The sequence below is a fragment of the Aethalodelphis obliquidens genome, unplaced genomic scaffold (assembly GCF_003676395.1).
Source record: "Aethalodelphis obliquidens isolate GAN/ISIS:26980383/991018 unplaced genomic scaffold, ASM367639v1 scaffold34, whole genome shotgun sequence".
Taxonomy (NCBI): Eukaryota; Metazoa; Chordata; class Mammalia; order Artiodactyla; family Delphinidae; genus Aethalodelphis; species Aethalodelphis obliquidens.
In genome coordinates, this window is record NW_020837978.1 from 13,782,570 (window position 1) to 13,799,327 (window position 16,758).

Here is a 16,758-nt window from a genome sequence, read left to right on the forward strand (position 1 = left end):
GTTCTCAATTAATAATTGTCCAATTAATGACCTTTGAATGAATAAAGTAAAAATGCTTCCTAGGGAAAACGCATAGCAGGAAGGCTATGTTGCCATTCAATTCATGCAGCTGCAACACTCACGGACTCAGATATAAAGGCAGAAATGTAAGGGGTGACAGCAGAGCGGCTGTATTTAACAGGGTAAAAGAAATAAACAAAAGCCTCAGGACGGATGCCGAAAAGACATTCCGTACTCAGCCATGTGTTTGGCCTGAAACAGTGCTGCCTGACAGAAATATGATCCAAGCTACATGTGTCATTTAAATTGTGTCTACAGGCACATGAAAAAGTAAAGAGATAAAACAATTTTAATAATATTTTAATGTACCCTAATACATCTAAAAAATTTATCTTTTTTTTTCTCATACTAATTCTTTGATGTCTGGTGTGTATTTTAAACTTACAAAAATCTCAATTTTGACCAGCCACCTAGCACATGCTCGAAAGCCACATATGGCTAAGAGGCTGCCGTATTGGACAGCGCAGGTCTAGAACTCATCTCGTTTGAGGTCAACACTTAGTTTTCAGAAATGCACAAAGTAAGCGATGAAAATGATGGTGGTCACACACTGTAAAACAAGTCTGAATGAAACTGCCCTTCAGATGGCCCAGGCTGTACAGAGTAAGACTTCCCGCTACTTTTTTCTGAGTCATTTTTGTAAAGGCAGGTTTTTGGTATGGCAGCATGACTCTTTAAAGGAAACTGCCTTCAAAAAGTAACAATTTTATTTTGTTATGATGTCATTTTCTCCTGCTCACAATTTTGCCAACAAATTTATGTAACTAGAAGAGGGATTAAACACCTTGAAGTTCAGCAGTTCCTAACAATGCTTGTAAATAAAATAAAAAACATTTAAAGTGAGTTTAATTAACAAGATCAAATTGTTCAGATGGCTCTTACCCTAGCTTATGGAGATATTAGAACGATGATCATGACTTTAAAAATGAGCAAACTGAGTAAAAAAGGATATGATCCTTAACAAAGTGATCTTGCAGATATTTGCATTTACCCCAAACTCTCCCTTCTTACTCTTTCCCATTTTCTTTACTGCATAAAACCCAACAAATAGAAAAAACACTTTACAACCATGTACAGATAGTAGCGGCAATCAGAACGCCTAGAACTGGGGCCAAAAAGCTCTCTCACTGGATGGTCTTGGCTGATTCATTCCTTAAGCCTCATTCTCCTTGGTCTTAAAGAAGAGGGTCTGAACAGTCTGAGTTCAGAAATTTCTTCCAGCTCCAAACTGCTCACTTGGCACATGGAAGGTGCTCAGTAAACACTGAGGGGTGAAGAAGAAAACAGAAAAAGGAGGAAGAATTCATCTGTTTTTCTCTGCATGTATTTCAGTGTGGCTCTGGGGGAAAGTAAGACACTTGTGCCAGAAATGACAAAAGCAGGAAAAGTGAAGGGTCCTAGAACATGCCTGATATTCTGAGGGCCATCGGGGAGATCCAGAACTGGGTTTCTGAAGGCAAAGCTACGGTGACTGGGACATTTTCCTGTTTTCCATCAATAAAGCATGCGTAACACATAATTAGATAGAGATCTTACACATGTGTCTCCTCCCTCTGTACCACCTCTCTGCCAAAATCCAATGTTTGTGAGAAGAAGGTGGCTAACCAAACAAGCAATGTCCCCTTTTTATCTCCATCTGCAATACCTCTAAGACAAAAACCTTAGACTCAAAACTACAGTCAGACCAATAAGGAAAAACACACCTATTTCAACTCTGAAAATTATGAGACAAAGGCTCTGTTTTATTTATTTATTTATTTTTGGCTGCATTGGGTCTTTGTTGCTGCGTGCAGGCTTTCTCTAGTTGCAGTGAGTGGGGCCTACTCTTCGTTGCGGTGCACGGGTTTCTTACTGCGGTGGCTTCTCTTGTTGCAGAGCACAGGCTCTAGGCGTGCAGGCTTCAGTAGTTGCAGCACATGGACTCAGTAGTTGTGGCTCATGGGCTCTAGAGTGCAGGCTCAGTAGTTGTGGCGCATGGGCTTAGTTGCTCCGTGGCATGTGGGATCTTCCCGGACCAGGCTCGAACCAGTGTCCCCTGCACTGGCAGGTGGATTCTTAACCACTGCACCATGAGGGAAGTCCCAAGGCTCTTTGTTTTAAACTAACGAGGAGGCATAAAGCAGGTGTCTCCATGTTTGTCTAAAGCTTATTTTTCTTTTTAAGGGAAGTAGAACATACTCCAATAAACACTGCATAATATGCTACTGGTAAAAGGATTAATAGGTATGCACTCAGCCCATGCTAAAATAAATGGTTCTCCGCTCTGGAGTACAAATTTACAAAATGTAACACCAAAGAGAAAAATCCAAATGTATAGTACAAAACAATTTATACAAGGATAAATTTGTGTAAATTTTCCTTTCTATTCTAATATGCTACATACCCATGCAATATAAAAAAATGTTTAATCTCACTTTTAAATGTCAACCACAAGAATTTTTTTTTCCCTGTCCTAATACAACACTAGAAAAAATAACTTTTAAGAACAAAAGAAACACAATTTGGCGAGTGTACGTATGTGTCCTCAATGCCATCACGGGCAGCAGTACCACATGAGTACCTGCTTTCTCTTCTGAGTTTTCATTGGTTCTTCCCCATCTTTCCATTCCCTAGAGCAGGATGGGTCCCAGGGTGTTAGCCTCTACTCTCAGGTCTTCTATTCCATTTAATCCTTTCTTCCTTGACAACATAATCAATACCTCTTCCTTTACCTCCTATCTCCTTCCCACAAGAATTTACCTGACCTTTCTAGGGCAGACTACAAACCTTGTACAACCTGCTAGGTATCTCTATCAGATGCTTTGCCATCATTTCCAATTCAACCCACTCTAAACCTGAACTCTGACTCCTCTTGCTGTATTGTCTTCTCCCACATGCTATAAGCACCCAAGTCCTGGATACTTTAGTTCTGCAATGTTTTGATCATTCTTCCCTTCCTCTTCTCCAGTCTCATGGCACCGTGCCAGTGCAGGCCCTCATTACCTCCTTCCTGACACATTTTATTGAATACCATCCCGAGCCCACCCACTGACCAAACCCAATTTATTTTATGCTCTGCTTTCAGATTAACCTTCTGAAAGGGAGCCTGAACTATGCCATTGCCTTGTTCAACATAGGCAACAGAGACACTGAATGTATCAAGGTCCAACCCTGGCGTCAAGGTCTTCCACAGCTGAATTTGGTTTCAACCTCCTTCTTTTTTTCTTTTTTTTTTTGGCCACACCACATAGCTTGTTGGATCTTAGTTCGCCGACTAGGGATCAAACCTGGGCCCTTGGCAGTGAAGTGCAGAGTCCTAACAACTGGACTGCCAGGGAATTTCCTCAGCCTCCTTCTGGATGTGTCACCCAGGACTCCCCTTCATGTACCAGTAGTCCATCTCTATGCTATGTCATTCTCTGAATACAGTTGATATTTTCTCCATCTCTCGGCACATCTGTCTACAATCCAATGACCAAATGTATGTGGGATGTTAATAAAAAGGTCTTGTGCATTTTTCACTAAGTATATCCATAAGTATTTAATGTTCTTGAAGCTACTGTAATTTATTGGGTTGTTTTAAATTTTTATTTTCTAATTGTTCGTGCTAGTGTAAAGAAGTACAATTTGTATTTTCACCTTTTTCTTGCCTCGTTGACACTTGTTAAGGTCTAGAAGTTTACTTAGAGATTTCTTAATTTTTTTCAAATATATAACCTTATTATCTACAAATAAAGATGCTTTTGCTTCCTCCTTCCCAATCTGAATTTCTTTTTTACATCTTTATTGGTGAATTTCTTTTATGTTTTTTTTCTTGCCTAATTACACTGGCTAAGAACTCCAGTCAGTGTTGCATAGAGGTAGCTAGAGCAATATCCTCGCCTTATTCCCCATCTTGGATAGAAAGTTAAATACGATGACAGCTGAAGATGGGTAATGGATGCCCTTTACCACTTTAATTAAGAGTTCTGTCTACTACTAGCTTGCTGCAAGTTTATATCATAAATAAGTGTTGAACTTTGTCAAATGCTTTTTTCTGCATCTACTGAGATGATCACATGGCTTTTCTTTTTTCTTCTGTATGAATTACGTTTATTTTTTCATAATAACTTTTTTTTTTCTTCATAATAACTTTTTAAAGGAGTTTAGGTTTACAGAAAAATTGAGCAGCTAGTGCAAAGAGCTTCCATATACTTCCTCTTCTTGAACACCCCCTCGGCAGTTTCCCATTACTAATAACTTGCATTAGTGTGTTGTATTTGTTATAAATAGATAAACCAATATTGATACATTATTAATAACTAAACTCCATACATTAAGGTTCACTCTTTTGAGCTGTACAGTCCTATGAGTTTTGATAAATGCATAATGTCATAATCCACCCTTAAAGTATCATACAGAATAGTTTCACTGCCCTAAAAATCCTGTAATTCACCTATTTATTCATCTCTCTTCTCCTCTCGCTCCTCCTGGCAACTACTGATTTCCTCTCTGAAGGCATCCAAGTATGCACTGAATTTTAATTTGGATTTAAAGTGGATCTGGCAGGGACTCCTCAGGTGGTCCAGTGGTAAAGAGTCTGCCTTCCAATGCAGGGGACGCAGGTTTGAGCCCTGGTTGGGGAACTAAGATCCCACATGCCGCAGGGCAACTAAGCCCGTGTGCTGCAAACTACAGAGCCCACGTGCCCTGGAGCCCACACGCCACAACTAGAGAGAGAAAACCCACACACCACAACTAGAGAGAAACCCAAGCAGACTACGCACCGTAACGAGAAAGTTCCTGCATGCCTCAACAAAGATCCCGTGTGCCAAACCTAAGACTCGATACAGCCAAAAAAAATAAAATAAAATAAAAAATAAAGTGGACCTGGCATATTGTAAGTGCTGAATTAAAGATAGCTATTATTAATTGTAACAATGAAAACAGCATTCTAAGAGTACAGTTCCAGGGATGGTTATAAAGAATGTGAGATTTTTTTCTTTCATCACAGTTGGGTAGGAATAGTGATAACTCAACCAAATTTTCAAAATGACAGCCCCTCCTTTCTCCTAATCAGCACTTCTACCTTAGAATATTTTTTAGTAAAATGTACAAAATCCTTACACATAATAGAAACAGTAAATATTGCAGTTAGGTGATGATTATTTACCATCATCATATAATTAGACATAATTTCAACAACTGCCCACACAGAGAATAATGAAAAGATATTCCTTAGGAAAACACATATTAATGACAAGAGAATCCAAGTTGGTGGAGAGATTTGTAAGGTCCAGTGGGCACTTTCCCTTTGGGGTCAGGCCTGAGAGAAGCATCAGGATCATGACCACAGTTTGCTTATCCATTCCCTTACTGAAGGGAATCTTGGATGCTTCCAGTTTTTGGCAATTTTGAATGAAGCTGCTGTAAACACTCATGTGCAGGTTTCTGTATAGACAGAAATTTTCAACTCATTTGAGTAAATACCTAGAAGTATGATTGCTTGGCTGTATGATAAGAATATGTTCAGCATTACAGGAAACTTCCATGTTGTCTTTCTACACTTTCTACACCACTTTCCATTCTCACCAGCAACAGAGAGTTCCACATCCTCACAAGCTTTGGTCTTGACAGATTTTTGGATTTTAGCCATTCTAATAGGTGTGTAGTGGTATCTCAGCGTTGTTTTAATGTGTAATTTCCTTATGACATATGACGTTGAGCATTTTTTCATGTGTGTATTTGCCATCTGTGTATCTTCTTTGATGAAGGGTCTTTTCTGGTCTTTTGCCCATTTTCTTCCATTGGGTAGTTCACTTTCTTACTGTTGAGTTTTAAGAGTTCTTTGTATATTTTGGATAATTGTCCTTTATCAGATTAGTTTTACAAATATTTTCTCCTAGTCTGTAGCTTTCTTTTTATTCTCTAAACAGTGTCTTTGCAGAGCCGAAGTTTTTACTTTTAATGAAGTCCCATTAATCAATTTTATTTTTATGGATAGGCTTTCGATGTTGTATCTAAAAACTGATCACCAACCCCACGTTTTCCAAGATTTCCCTTATGTTATTTTCTAGAAGTTCTATGGTTTTGCATTTTATATTTAGATCTATGATCCATTTTGAGTTAATTTTTGTGAAGGGTATAAGGTCTAAGTTCATTTCTGTGCATGTGGATGTCCAGTTGTTCCAGCACCATTTGTCTCCTCTGTACTTCATTTTGATATTTTCTGCTAACCTATCTTCTAATTATTTAACTCTCTCTTCAGCTGGACCTATTCTGCTGCTAAACCCTAAGTTCTTAATTTTGGTTTGGGGTTTGTCAGGGTAAGAATTTCTGTTGGGTAATTTTCCAATTTGTTTTGTCACTTTATATAATTTCCAGTCCTCTCTAACATTTTAAAATCTTGTCTTTTATCTCTTTGAATATAATAAGCATAGTTATTTTAAAGTTCATGCCTAACAATTTGAATATCTGAAGTATCTGTGATTCTACTTCTTTATTATTTCTGTTAGTTCTTTTTTTCTTTTTTACATCTTTATTGGAGTATAATTGCTTTACAATGTTGTGTTAGTTTCTGCTGTACAACAAAGTGAATCAGCTGTATGCACACATATATCCCCATATTCCCTCCCTCTTAAGCCTCCCTCCCACCCTCCCTATCCCACCTCTCTAGGTCATCACAAAGCATCAAGCTGATCTCCCTGTGCTATGCAGCAGCTTCCCACTAGCTATCTATTTTACATTTGGTAGTGTATATACGTCAATGCTACTCTCTCACTGAGTCCCAGCTTCCCTTTCCCCTCCATGTCCTCAAGTCCATTCTCTATGTCTGCGTCTTTATTTCTGCCCTGGCACTAGGTCCATCAGTACCATTTTTTTAGATTCCATATATATACATTAGCATAGTTCTTGTTCACATTGCCTTACCTTGCAATGCACCTCTATCTTTGATAGGATGCTGCACATTATATTATTTAAATGCCTTGTAGAATCATTAGAGACAGGATTACATTTGCTTTCCTGCCAGGTGAGATGGGGACCTGCATTCTAGGATCACTTTGGTCCATTTTTAGTGCTCAAGACTTCCCGGATCACACAAAGAAACTTGCAATCACACAGCAATCCATGTGAGGACTGGTTTACTTCTGTTTCACCCTTACACCCCACCCAAGGCTGGGTTGCAAACCATGTTGCCAACCAAAACCATAAGAAGTTTGCCAAGGATTCCACCTCTGGAAGACCCTGAATTCCAACACTTTTTCCCCCTAGGTCCCCTAGACCCTACAAGACTGTCAGAAACACAGCTCTGCCTTTAAGCTACTTTTGTCTGAATGGCAAACACCCAAATACCAGATTCACCTCTCTACATTTCCACCTCCTCTTAGATCTTGGTCTGGTAATTGTCCATTAACTTGGTATTTTTCCAGTGTCTACAAGTATAGGTTTTTAATATTTTGTCCAGTCTTAGCTGCCAGTTCTGCAGAAGTCAGAACAGGACTCTTCATCCTATGAGTTCCACAAATATTTTCCTCTTGTGGCCTTTAACACAACTGATTTTATATTGTGCATATGTTCCTTACCCCAACCGTTTTAGAATGCTAGGATCAGGTCTGATTCATGCAGCACTTGGCCCCTACCCAGAATACTTGTTAAATCGAAACAACCTGTCTTCTTTGATGCTTTTGCTAATTATTCATGTTCAAAATCTCATTGTTTTAAATCAATAAAATTTCATGCTTATATAATCATCATTAAAAATATCTTTCCATTTCCCATTTGCTTTCAATATTTACAGTTTCTGCAAGAAAAGGCCTTATCTATTTTAGTGTCTTTTTTAAAAATCTGACTCTATTATGTCATTTATTTTATTTCAAGATGATCTTTACACTTTCCAGATGTGTCTTATGGCATGCACATACATATTTAAATGTGGTGATTTAACATTCATTTTATTTGGATAATTTCATGACACTTCTTAGGAACTATCAGTAGGATACCTAGTGAAACCACCATACTATAGATACTGGATAGAAAATAACCAGAACATTTTCTGTGTATAAAGCAATTAGCGATTTTTTAGAAAATGTGTTTTTGTGCCTCTTTTTCATTTCACTGTTTCTCCTTCACTAAGTAACCAGATGTGGAATTGCTCAGGATTTCATTGCCTTTTTCTGTAGGGAAAGAATGAAATATATCAAAAGGTTGACTGTCTGTTCTGAAACCTCTAGGAACCAACAGCAAGGGAAGGAAGAGCTACTTAAGGGGAACTCCCATCTTTCTGAGTAGCAGAGACATTTTTGGTTGCAAATTTTAGGGATATATCCACATCAATAATTGCTCAGGGAGAACCTTCCAATCCCCCAGATTTGGCCAGGATGCCAGTGCTGATACTTCTAAACATCATATATTTCCTCTTTCTTAAAAAATTTCGTATTATTTGTTCAATGTATGCCTTCCTTCTTGGAGCTGGAACTCTTAGCGCCAAGGACCATTCCTATACTGCCTTCAATAAACATAAAGGCTAACATTTAGCAATTTCGTGGCTTTCAATACTTCAAAAGCTAAGTTAGATTTTCCTTCATAATCCCAGAGGTAAGTAAACCTAATCTATTCTGGATTTCTTCCCCTCACCCAACATGCCTTAGATTCTGACCAGATAATGTGTGTGGGTGTAGCCTGACTTGATCCCATCTCAAAAAACAAATCTATAACCAGCATCATTGGTCAGGGGCTTGTTGCATTTTTCCTTCCTTTTGGCACCAAGTGTCCCTTGGATACCCAATAAAATACTCACCAGTAATAAAATCAGCCTTCAGTTATTTAGGAGTTGGTCATTCAGATGCCCTGCTTCTCATTTTCTTCTTTTCCTACCTACTCTCTAACTTTTGGGCTTCTCACTGGCACACATGCCATCAAAGGCTGGCCACAACAAGGGGGCTAGCTCTAATGAGTGGACTTTGTGATTGGCTAGAAATTCCAAAAAAAGCACATAAAGTTGGTAGATGGTTGAAACCCTAAAAGTTTGGAGAATTTTTCTGATGATATCAATTATTCTTAGTAGGACCCAGAAAAGATAGTTTGTGCAGTCAATAACCATAGTTACTAACCTATCATTATGTTACCGTTTTTGTTTCTCCATTTTCTAGGTGGTGATGTTATCTAGTTCTCTGCTTACCCAATCTGTGAATTGGGACATTTTATTTCATCTCTCTGAGCCTCATTTCATCATCAATAAAATAGAAACAGTAACCAAACAGGTTTGTTCTGACCCAAGCATTAATTCCCAGAATGAAATAATGTATGAAAGTGCTTTGTAAATGTAGAGGACCACTCGCATTTTATATCATTACCAACATTAATTGTTTGCTCAAGGTTTAAGTTTTACACTAGAATGCCAATTTGTCTTCTCAAAAGCAGAGGTGTTTCACACAGGTTATTGTGATGGATACAATTCAGGATTTTGGTGCACCTGGCCAGCATGCATGCCAAATTCCGTATCAGTGCTTACCTTGGGAGGTTTCCTGAATGATGGAAACAAAACATTCAGCAGCAGAAGTAGAGCGGGTTGTCAACACAGCAGCCACACGTCAGAAGGAAGCAATGAAAGAGAAAAAAAACAAGGGAAACTCAGCATCTTGATTACGTGATCTGAAAGATATTCTACTTCACAAAGATCTGGAGCCATATTCACTTCACTGCCTGAGGTGATAAACTTTTATATTTGTTCAAAAATATAGTGTGGGCCTCAGTTTCTTTCCTGGTTTAATAGAATGTATCCAGTCATTAAGAGGTATTTTTAATGATTCTTAAAAAGCCAACAAAAAGAGCATCAGAATAAAGAAAGATGCTGCAATCATACTGCATGCGGTCAAATACTTTAAAATCAATTTTCACATTTAAATTTTTGCTAAATTCGCCTTAATATATATGTATATTTCCTTTGAAAAATAATAAATATGGGATTTTTTCCCAATTAAAAACCATGGTTTAGATGACAATTTTCACATATTTCAACCCTGAATAAAAATTTAAAAGCAAGTTACATCCTTCCTTATCACCAACAACACACGCATCCTTTATCATTCTTTTTTTTTTTTTTTTTGTGGTACGCGGGCCTCTCACTGCTGTGGCCTCTCCCGCTGCGGAGCACAGGCTCCGGACGCGCAGGCTCAGCGGCCATGGCTCACGGGCCCAGACACTCCGCGGCATGTGGGATCCTCCCGGACCGGGGCACAAACCCGTGTCCCCTGCAGTGGCAGGCGGACTCTCAACCACTGCGCCACCAGGGAAGCCCTATCATTCATTTTTTGCATTCAAAAATGACTGAAACTGCATCCAGAAAAAACTCGGAAAAGGAAATAGTTTTCAAAGTAACAAACCGTTAGGCTTACTTGCTTTGTAAATGTTTTGATCATATACAAAATTGAGCTGAACTATGATTTTTATGGTGTGTAATCCTATCACAGGGTCTTGGCCTTCTTGATGTGGTTTATTCTTAATCAACCTCCAGTATCATCAATTCAGAAACTGCAAAATTATTGTTGAATAGAAATGGGGGAATTTTTCCAGTGGCTTTAATCCTTCTTCACAGGGAACAGAATCATGAGAATAAGAAATGGATTTTCCAGGGCAGAGGGCATGGAAACCAAAAGGTACAGGCAAAAACAGCATGGTGCTCTTTCTCCATCATTGTGTCTAACACTCCCCACAGAACTTTGAGGGTCCCACACAAAACCCAGAGCTCAGAATCAAGGAAAGAAACTCCATGGATTCCACAATCAGGTAGGTAACTCTAACCTTTAAATCTAGGGAAAGAAAATCATGACATTTCTTATAATGATGAAGATAAAAAATTATCTTCTTGAAATTCCATAAATTAGCTAAAAAGTAAATGAGTCCTTATGTTGTGACCCCAGGAAGGCACAACAGGAATGTGATTTTTGTCTTCAGGTTTTAGAGAGAAACTTCCTAGAAAAACTGGTATCTCTGGCTGCTATTAAGCAAGTCTCAACATTCTGTGCATCTGTCCTTTATAACAAGATAAACATTTATAGATGTTGTTATAAAATGGTACGAGTGTTTTTAATTCTAAGAAAGCCATGGGTCTTTGCTCTGTGCATAAAACTTGAGGTTTCTGCCAAGAAAATGTCCTTAAGTGGAACAACTGCTCTAGAAGGCATCTGTTCTGAGCAGGTAGAACGATGATGAAAACCTCACGCCTTCTCTTATTTTGCTTGCTTGATTTTTTAAAAGCCATTTAAATCATGGCTTTATTTAACAGGGTAAAGAAAAGCCACTTGGCTTGGCTTGCGATAAGGCAACCATATGAAACAGCATGGGCCAAATTAATAAAATATATGCTTCGCATTTAGGCTGCAATGAACCAAGTAATCTAACGGGGGTACATGCTAACAGAAATCCCAGGGATTTCTCCAGGGTTCTCATGTGCTTCAGGACTGTACAATAACCGTCACCAGCGGCACAGAACAAGTGCTGGTTTGTAGCCAGTAGTACACTGACCTCCTTCGCTGTCCAATAATAGACCTATCCTTTCCTTATTGACGTTTCAATACAGTTTTCTTTATTCCTATCAGGAAACCACTCCTATTTCAACATTTTAAGTACTTTGTAAGTGTATCCCTCTTTCTTAGAAAGATAGCACATAATATGGGAATGCCAATGTACTTCTACTACCTTCTTTTGTGTTTCTAAGGATGGTTTGTTAAGAATAAAGGGAGACTGGGATGCATGGGAAAAAGGCGAGCCACTAAGTGAAACTGCCACTACCCAAATTACTCATCGTTTAGTTGAGAACAAGGATCCTGGCTACGGAAGGAAAAGGAGGTCATTTAGTTGATCACAACTGTACTTCATTAATTGGTAAACAAACATTTCTTGAGGTTTGAATTAGGTGATAAGCAACTAAGTTATTCTAATTCAGAACCATAGTTTACTGCCCCAATCCCCAGAGGCTATAGATCATTTTGGGGGGCCTGTGAAGAAAAATTTTTCCAACATGAGTAATACCGATACTACAACCAAATATGGCATGCTATCCTTTGGGAAAAAACAACTAATGTGATATTGCAATGTAAAGATAAAAATTCTCACACATGTATCTATGAAAGAAAATAAATAATATAAAAATCCATCAGAAACATAATCAATATTAAATACATTTTTTTTAAGTTACGGCCTTTGTTGATTATATCAATAAAGTCTTATCAACAAAGAGTTTCATCTAACTCTGTTAGGTCCAGCCTATTGCTGATACCTGCGTGGCTCACTTAGAGAAGGAGGCGATATTCCTGGCTAACAAACATCCAATGAACTACAAAGAACATCCCTTTGCAAAACACCAAAGGTTCCTTCCTCTCCCAGGACAAGCAAGTTGATGGACCTCCTCAAGGTCACCCACACTGTGTGCATTTCTCACACAACTCATGTGGTTTCCATGCCTTTCACCCCCTTCTGCCCGCTAGAATTTTCTCCTCTCCAACATCCAGCTCAAGGCTCCACTCTCTCAATTCCCATCCATTGTTTGAGAGCTCCTTGGCCTTCACTACCTCTGACACGCCAGGATTCCTATGGTCAACAAAACAGCTTAACACTCACGAGCACACATAAAGTCCTGCAGCCTTCAGTGATTCTGTCTGAATTGGAATCTAGTGTATCCTTAAGGCCTAAACCCCTTGAAAGCAGAGGCTATGCCACATGCTACTTGCATGATCTCAGTCCCCAATGCCACATATTTATGTAGAACTGAAATCATTATAAGAACTCAGAAGTAATTTTTTACATTAATGGGTTAAACATAATCTAGATTTGAGGATTTTCTTCCACCACCACCTCAATCCCACAATTCCAAAATTTGGGGGCAAGATTTTTTTTTTTTTTTGGCCATGCCACGTGGCTTGTAGGATCTTAGTTCCTCAACCAGGGATCAAACCTGGGAATTCCCACGGGGGCAAGATTGCTTGCATTTAATAGTAGAGAAGATGTCAAGGATTGTCAGAAAATGTAGACTGTTTCCAAGGTCTTGTTTTAAAATAATTATTTCTCTAGGTCAGCATTCATACAGAGAAGTTCAAAGGGATGCCAACGAGGGTCAAGCCCTCAAAACCTTCGTAGGTCAACTAGGTTCAGAAATGCAGGTTCAGTCTGATGAGAGGAGAGGAGACACACACACACGGAAATGGGGCTGTAAAGATAAGCTGGATCTATATTGGGCCAGGTCTTGAAATGAACCGTCAGTACTTAATTTAGTAGATAGTACAAACCTGAAAAGCTTAACAAGAGAGTGAAATAAATAAGGCAGTATAAATAGCATATTACAATGACAGCAATCCTATATAGCTGTCGTTCTTTCCTCACACCTCACACTGAAAGATTTCTGGGACAAGGAGCCTTTTGGCCATTATTTACAGCCTATTGGCTACAGTGAGCTACTTACAAGTTAGATGGCCAAAGACCCTGATGTCCGCAAGCCCTAACCCCAGTCAGTGCTTCAAGAGACATGAATGATCAGTGACTTCTTCTGAAACAGAAAGTTCTCTTCCATGTGCTAATGATGTCATTGATTGATGGTTGGAAACTGCCACAACCTATATCAGAAAGATATAGAGCTAAATGACATTTGACTCGTGGAGATTACTCTAAGGACATATACTTTATAAAGCCCTTGATTTTCACTTCCCACTTGGAGAGCTAAACATTGGGGCACAACAGAGTCCAAGTAATCCTGTTAACCAGCAAGCGTTTAATGAGTACCAATTCCTACACTGCACATCATAGGTCCTCTGAGGGATATTAGAGGAATGAGGCATGATCTCTGACCTCAAGAAGCTTAACACCTTGTAACAGAGACAGATACATACGTGAATAACTAACATCAAGGGGACTGTGATGAGTGTCAAAGCACAGGTAGAAACAAAGAGCTATATTCAGTCAACAAATATTTAAACACATACTGTGTGCTACTTTGTTGAAGTACAAAAATAAATTAGACATGCTTCCTTTCAGACAACAATAAATGGAACTTATACACGTTCTGTGATGTGCAGAGACGCCCCAAAGAGGGAAATATGAACTGGGAAAGAAGAGAAGTTTCTCAGAGAGGGAAATCTAGAAGGCTGAATAGAGGCACCCAGCTAACAGGGTGAAGAAATGGCAACCCAATGGGGAGAACCGTGTGTGCAAAAAGCATAGGAGTACACAGCTCGCTTGAGGACCAGAGCATCATAGGACTGTTCTGTCACCCAGCTCAGTAGTTTGTCCACAGAAAGAGACAGTGGGACACAGGATGATACAGGGTTGGGATTTGGTTGGATAGGTGGGTATAAAGGTTCATCTTCAATGACAGTTGATTAACTTTAGTTTGAAGATACGTTTATATACTTGTATACCAACAAATGAACATATTCATATATTTAAAACATGTAACAAGCACTTCTATGAGTTATAAAAAGCAGATGGGATTACATATTTTGAAGAGCCTCTGAAACCAACCACAAGAAGAATGCAAATGCCAAAAGCATTAAATTCCATGACAAAGCCTGGTTTTAAAACCTTTAAAAAGAGGTATTAGAGTCAGCAGGTTATAAAGCTTATATGAAGCTACAGCAAAATTTTCTGAACACTGATGAAGCTGATTCATTTTTTTTAACTTTTTATTTTATATTGGAGTATAGCCGATAAACAATGTTATGATTTTTCAGGTGCACAGCAAAGCGACTCAGCCATACATATACATGTATCCATTCTCCCCCAGACTCCCCTCCCATCCAGGCTGCCCCATAACACTTAGCAGAGTTCCCTGGGCTATACAGTAGGTCTTCGTTGGTTATCCTTTTTAAATAGGAAGCTGATTCATTTAAGGGGAAATGTTACCAACCAGAGCAGACTTTTAACACCAATATATCTGGTTTGCTTGGAAGAGTATGTCCTCTGGAATCTACTGGGTTTAAGGTATGTTTAATATTGTTTTCCTCCTAACCTCCTATTTTCTAGAAGACTTTGATTTTTCTACCTATGAATTTTTCTGACGGTGGTGCTTTCCAAGAACTCAAATCCCTGTGGTTGGACGGAGGCTGAGACGGTCCAAGGGGAAGATGCAATAGAGCACAGGCTGGATCGAGAAGGAAGTCAAGTCAGGAGGAGGATGACATACTGGGGGAAAGCAAGAAACTCGTGGTCTGGATAAAGTGAAAGAGCGAAGATGGTGTAGCGGCAGCAAGAGAAGATGTTGCAGTCAATGATTGAGGTGTAATATTTCAGAACGGTAGACTCTAAGCTGGTCATAGCAGTGTGTCTGTGAAATGGAATGGACAATCATCACTTTAATTAATAACTAACACTTATGGAGCTCTAACTATATTTTTCTGTTCCACCTGATTTTACTCATTTAACATATTTGATAACCCTATTAAGTTCCTTTTATTATTTTTTTTTAGATGAAAAATACTGGGTGTAAGGTACAGAGATGGCATGATTTACTCAAAGTCACACAGTTAAATTGGCAGCAGTGCTAAGATTCAAGCCCAGGTTGTCTCTGGCTGTAGAGCCCCCTCCCCTCCCTCCCCCCACTCATAACAGCTACAGTATATTGCCTCCTTTGAGTCTAGAAGATTTTAGTGAAAGCTCTTTGAGCCTAGGCTAGGGTCCTGGATAGCAATCTGTGTGAATGTTCAATGATGTGGCTCATGTGTCCACATGGGTCATCCACGTGGTTAATGGCATCACTTAGCTCTGTGTTGAGGTCCTTCAGGAATGTGTAGGAGAATCTCAAAGGAGGAATGGCTCTTACATGCAAGAGAGGAATGGCTGCTCCATGGCAGTGTAGAGTCAGAAGAAGGTGGCAAACTACCACCTTCCCTGGGGGAGCAGAAAATTGAGCACCCCTGGAGAGGGCTATGAATAAAGCCACAAAAATGTGTATGTAGATGTGCTAGGAGCAAACGTCAGGCAGAGGAGAGCAGAAACAAAGTTGGAGAGTACAGGGTATGCTCAGGGAGCAGCAGGTACACAGAGGGGATTGAGAACAATCAAGTAGAAATAATAGACAGCAACCAAAGTACAGAGGGCACTGCGTGCCACTCAGACTTTGACTTCTCCCAGAAGCAATTGTTATGGATGGTTTGTGCAATGAGTGTAACATGGCCAGATGTGTTTTAAGAGCGTGTGATCGAGGCCACCATCTACAGAGTCAGCAGTGAGATGTACTGGTGACCCTCTACTTGGCAACGACCGCAGCCTGTGTGGTGTGTAAGTTGGCACAGAGGCAAAGGCAAGAGAAAAAGTAGGATGGAAAGGAGAGAGCAAACAGATGATTTGAAGGAAGATTCTGTAAAATGTGTTGACTGACGTGCCCACCACCTGACCTCCCCTCTACATCTGCAAGGATGGAACCACCGCTGCGTGGTGTGGAATGACTTCTTATGGTCCTTCCGTTGCAGACCTTGGAGCCGCCCTGATGAGATGAATGAAGGAACGAATGGCTTCAATTATCTTCATATTTTATATGTTGTTGAGTTTAAAAATTCCAAATGCATCTGCAATTAAAAAACCCAATCATCCCAATATTCCTTCAGTGTGAACTGCTTCTTTTAAAAATTTACCACTCCATTTAACTTGCTCTCATTTTCAATAAAACTCAAAAAGAAAAACTGAACTAAATTGATACTGGAGTGGAAAGACTTGTGGCTTAATTTTGGCAAGGCGGGGTGTATATTTTGGACT

At 39.3% G+C, this 16,758-nt stretch overlaps 1 protein-coding gene across 7 annotated transcripts in view; it reads right to left on the reverse strand.

Moving 5' to 3' along the window:
- Positions 1 to 16,758, reverse strand: part of KIF13A (kinesin family member 13A) — a 217,604-nt gene that overhangs the window by 118,675 nt on the left and 82,171 nt on the right. For all 7 annotated transcript variants that reach the window (XM_027128456.1, XM_027128455.1, XM_027128452.1 and 4 more), the window contains exon 3: positions 9,530 to 9,542. In XM_027128456.1, the coding sequence (XP_026984257.1) occupies positions 9,530 to 9,542 (13 nt within the window). The remainder of the gene's footprint in view (positions 1 to 9,529; positions 9,543 to 16,758) is intronic.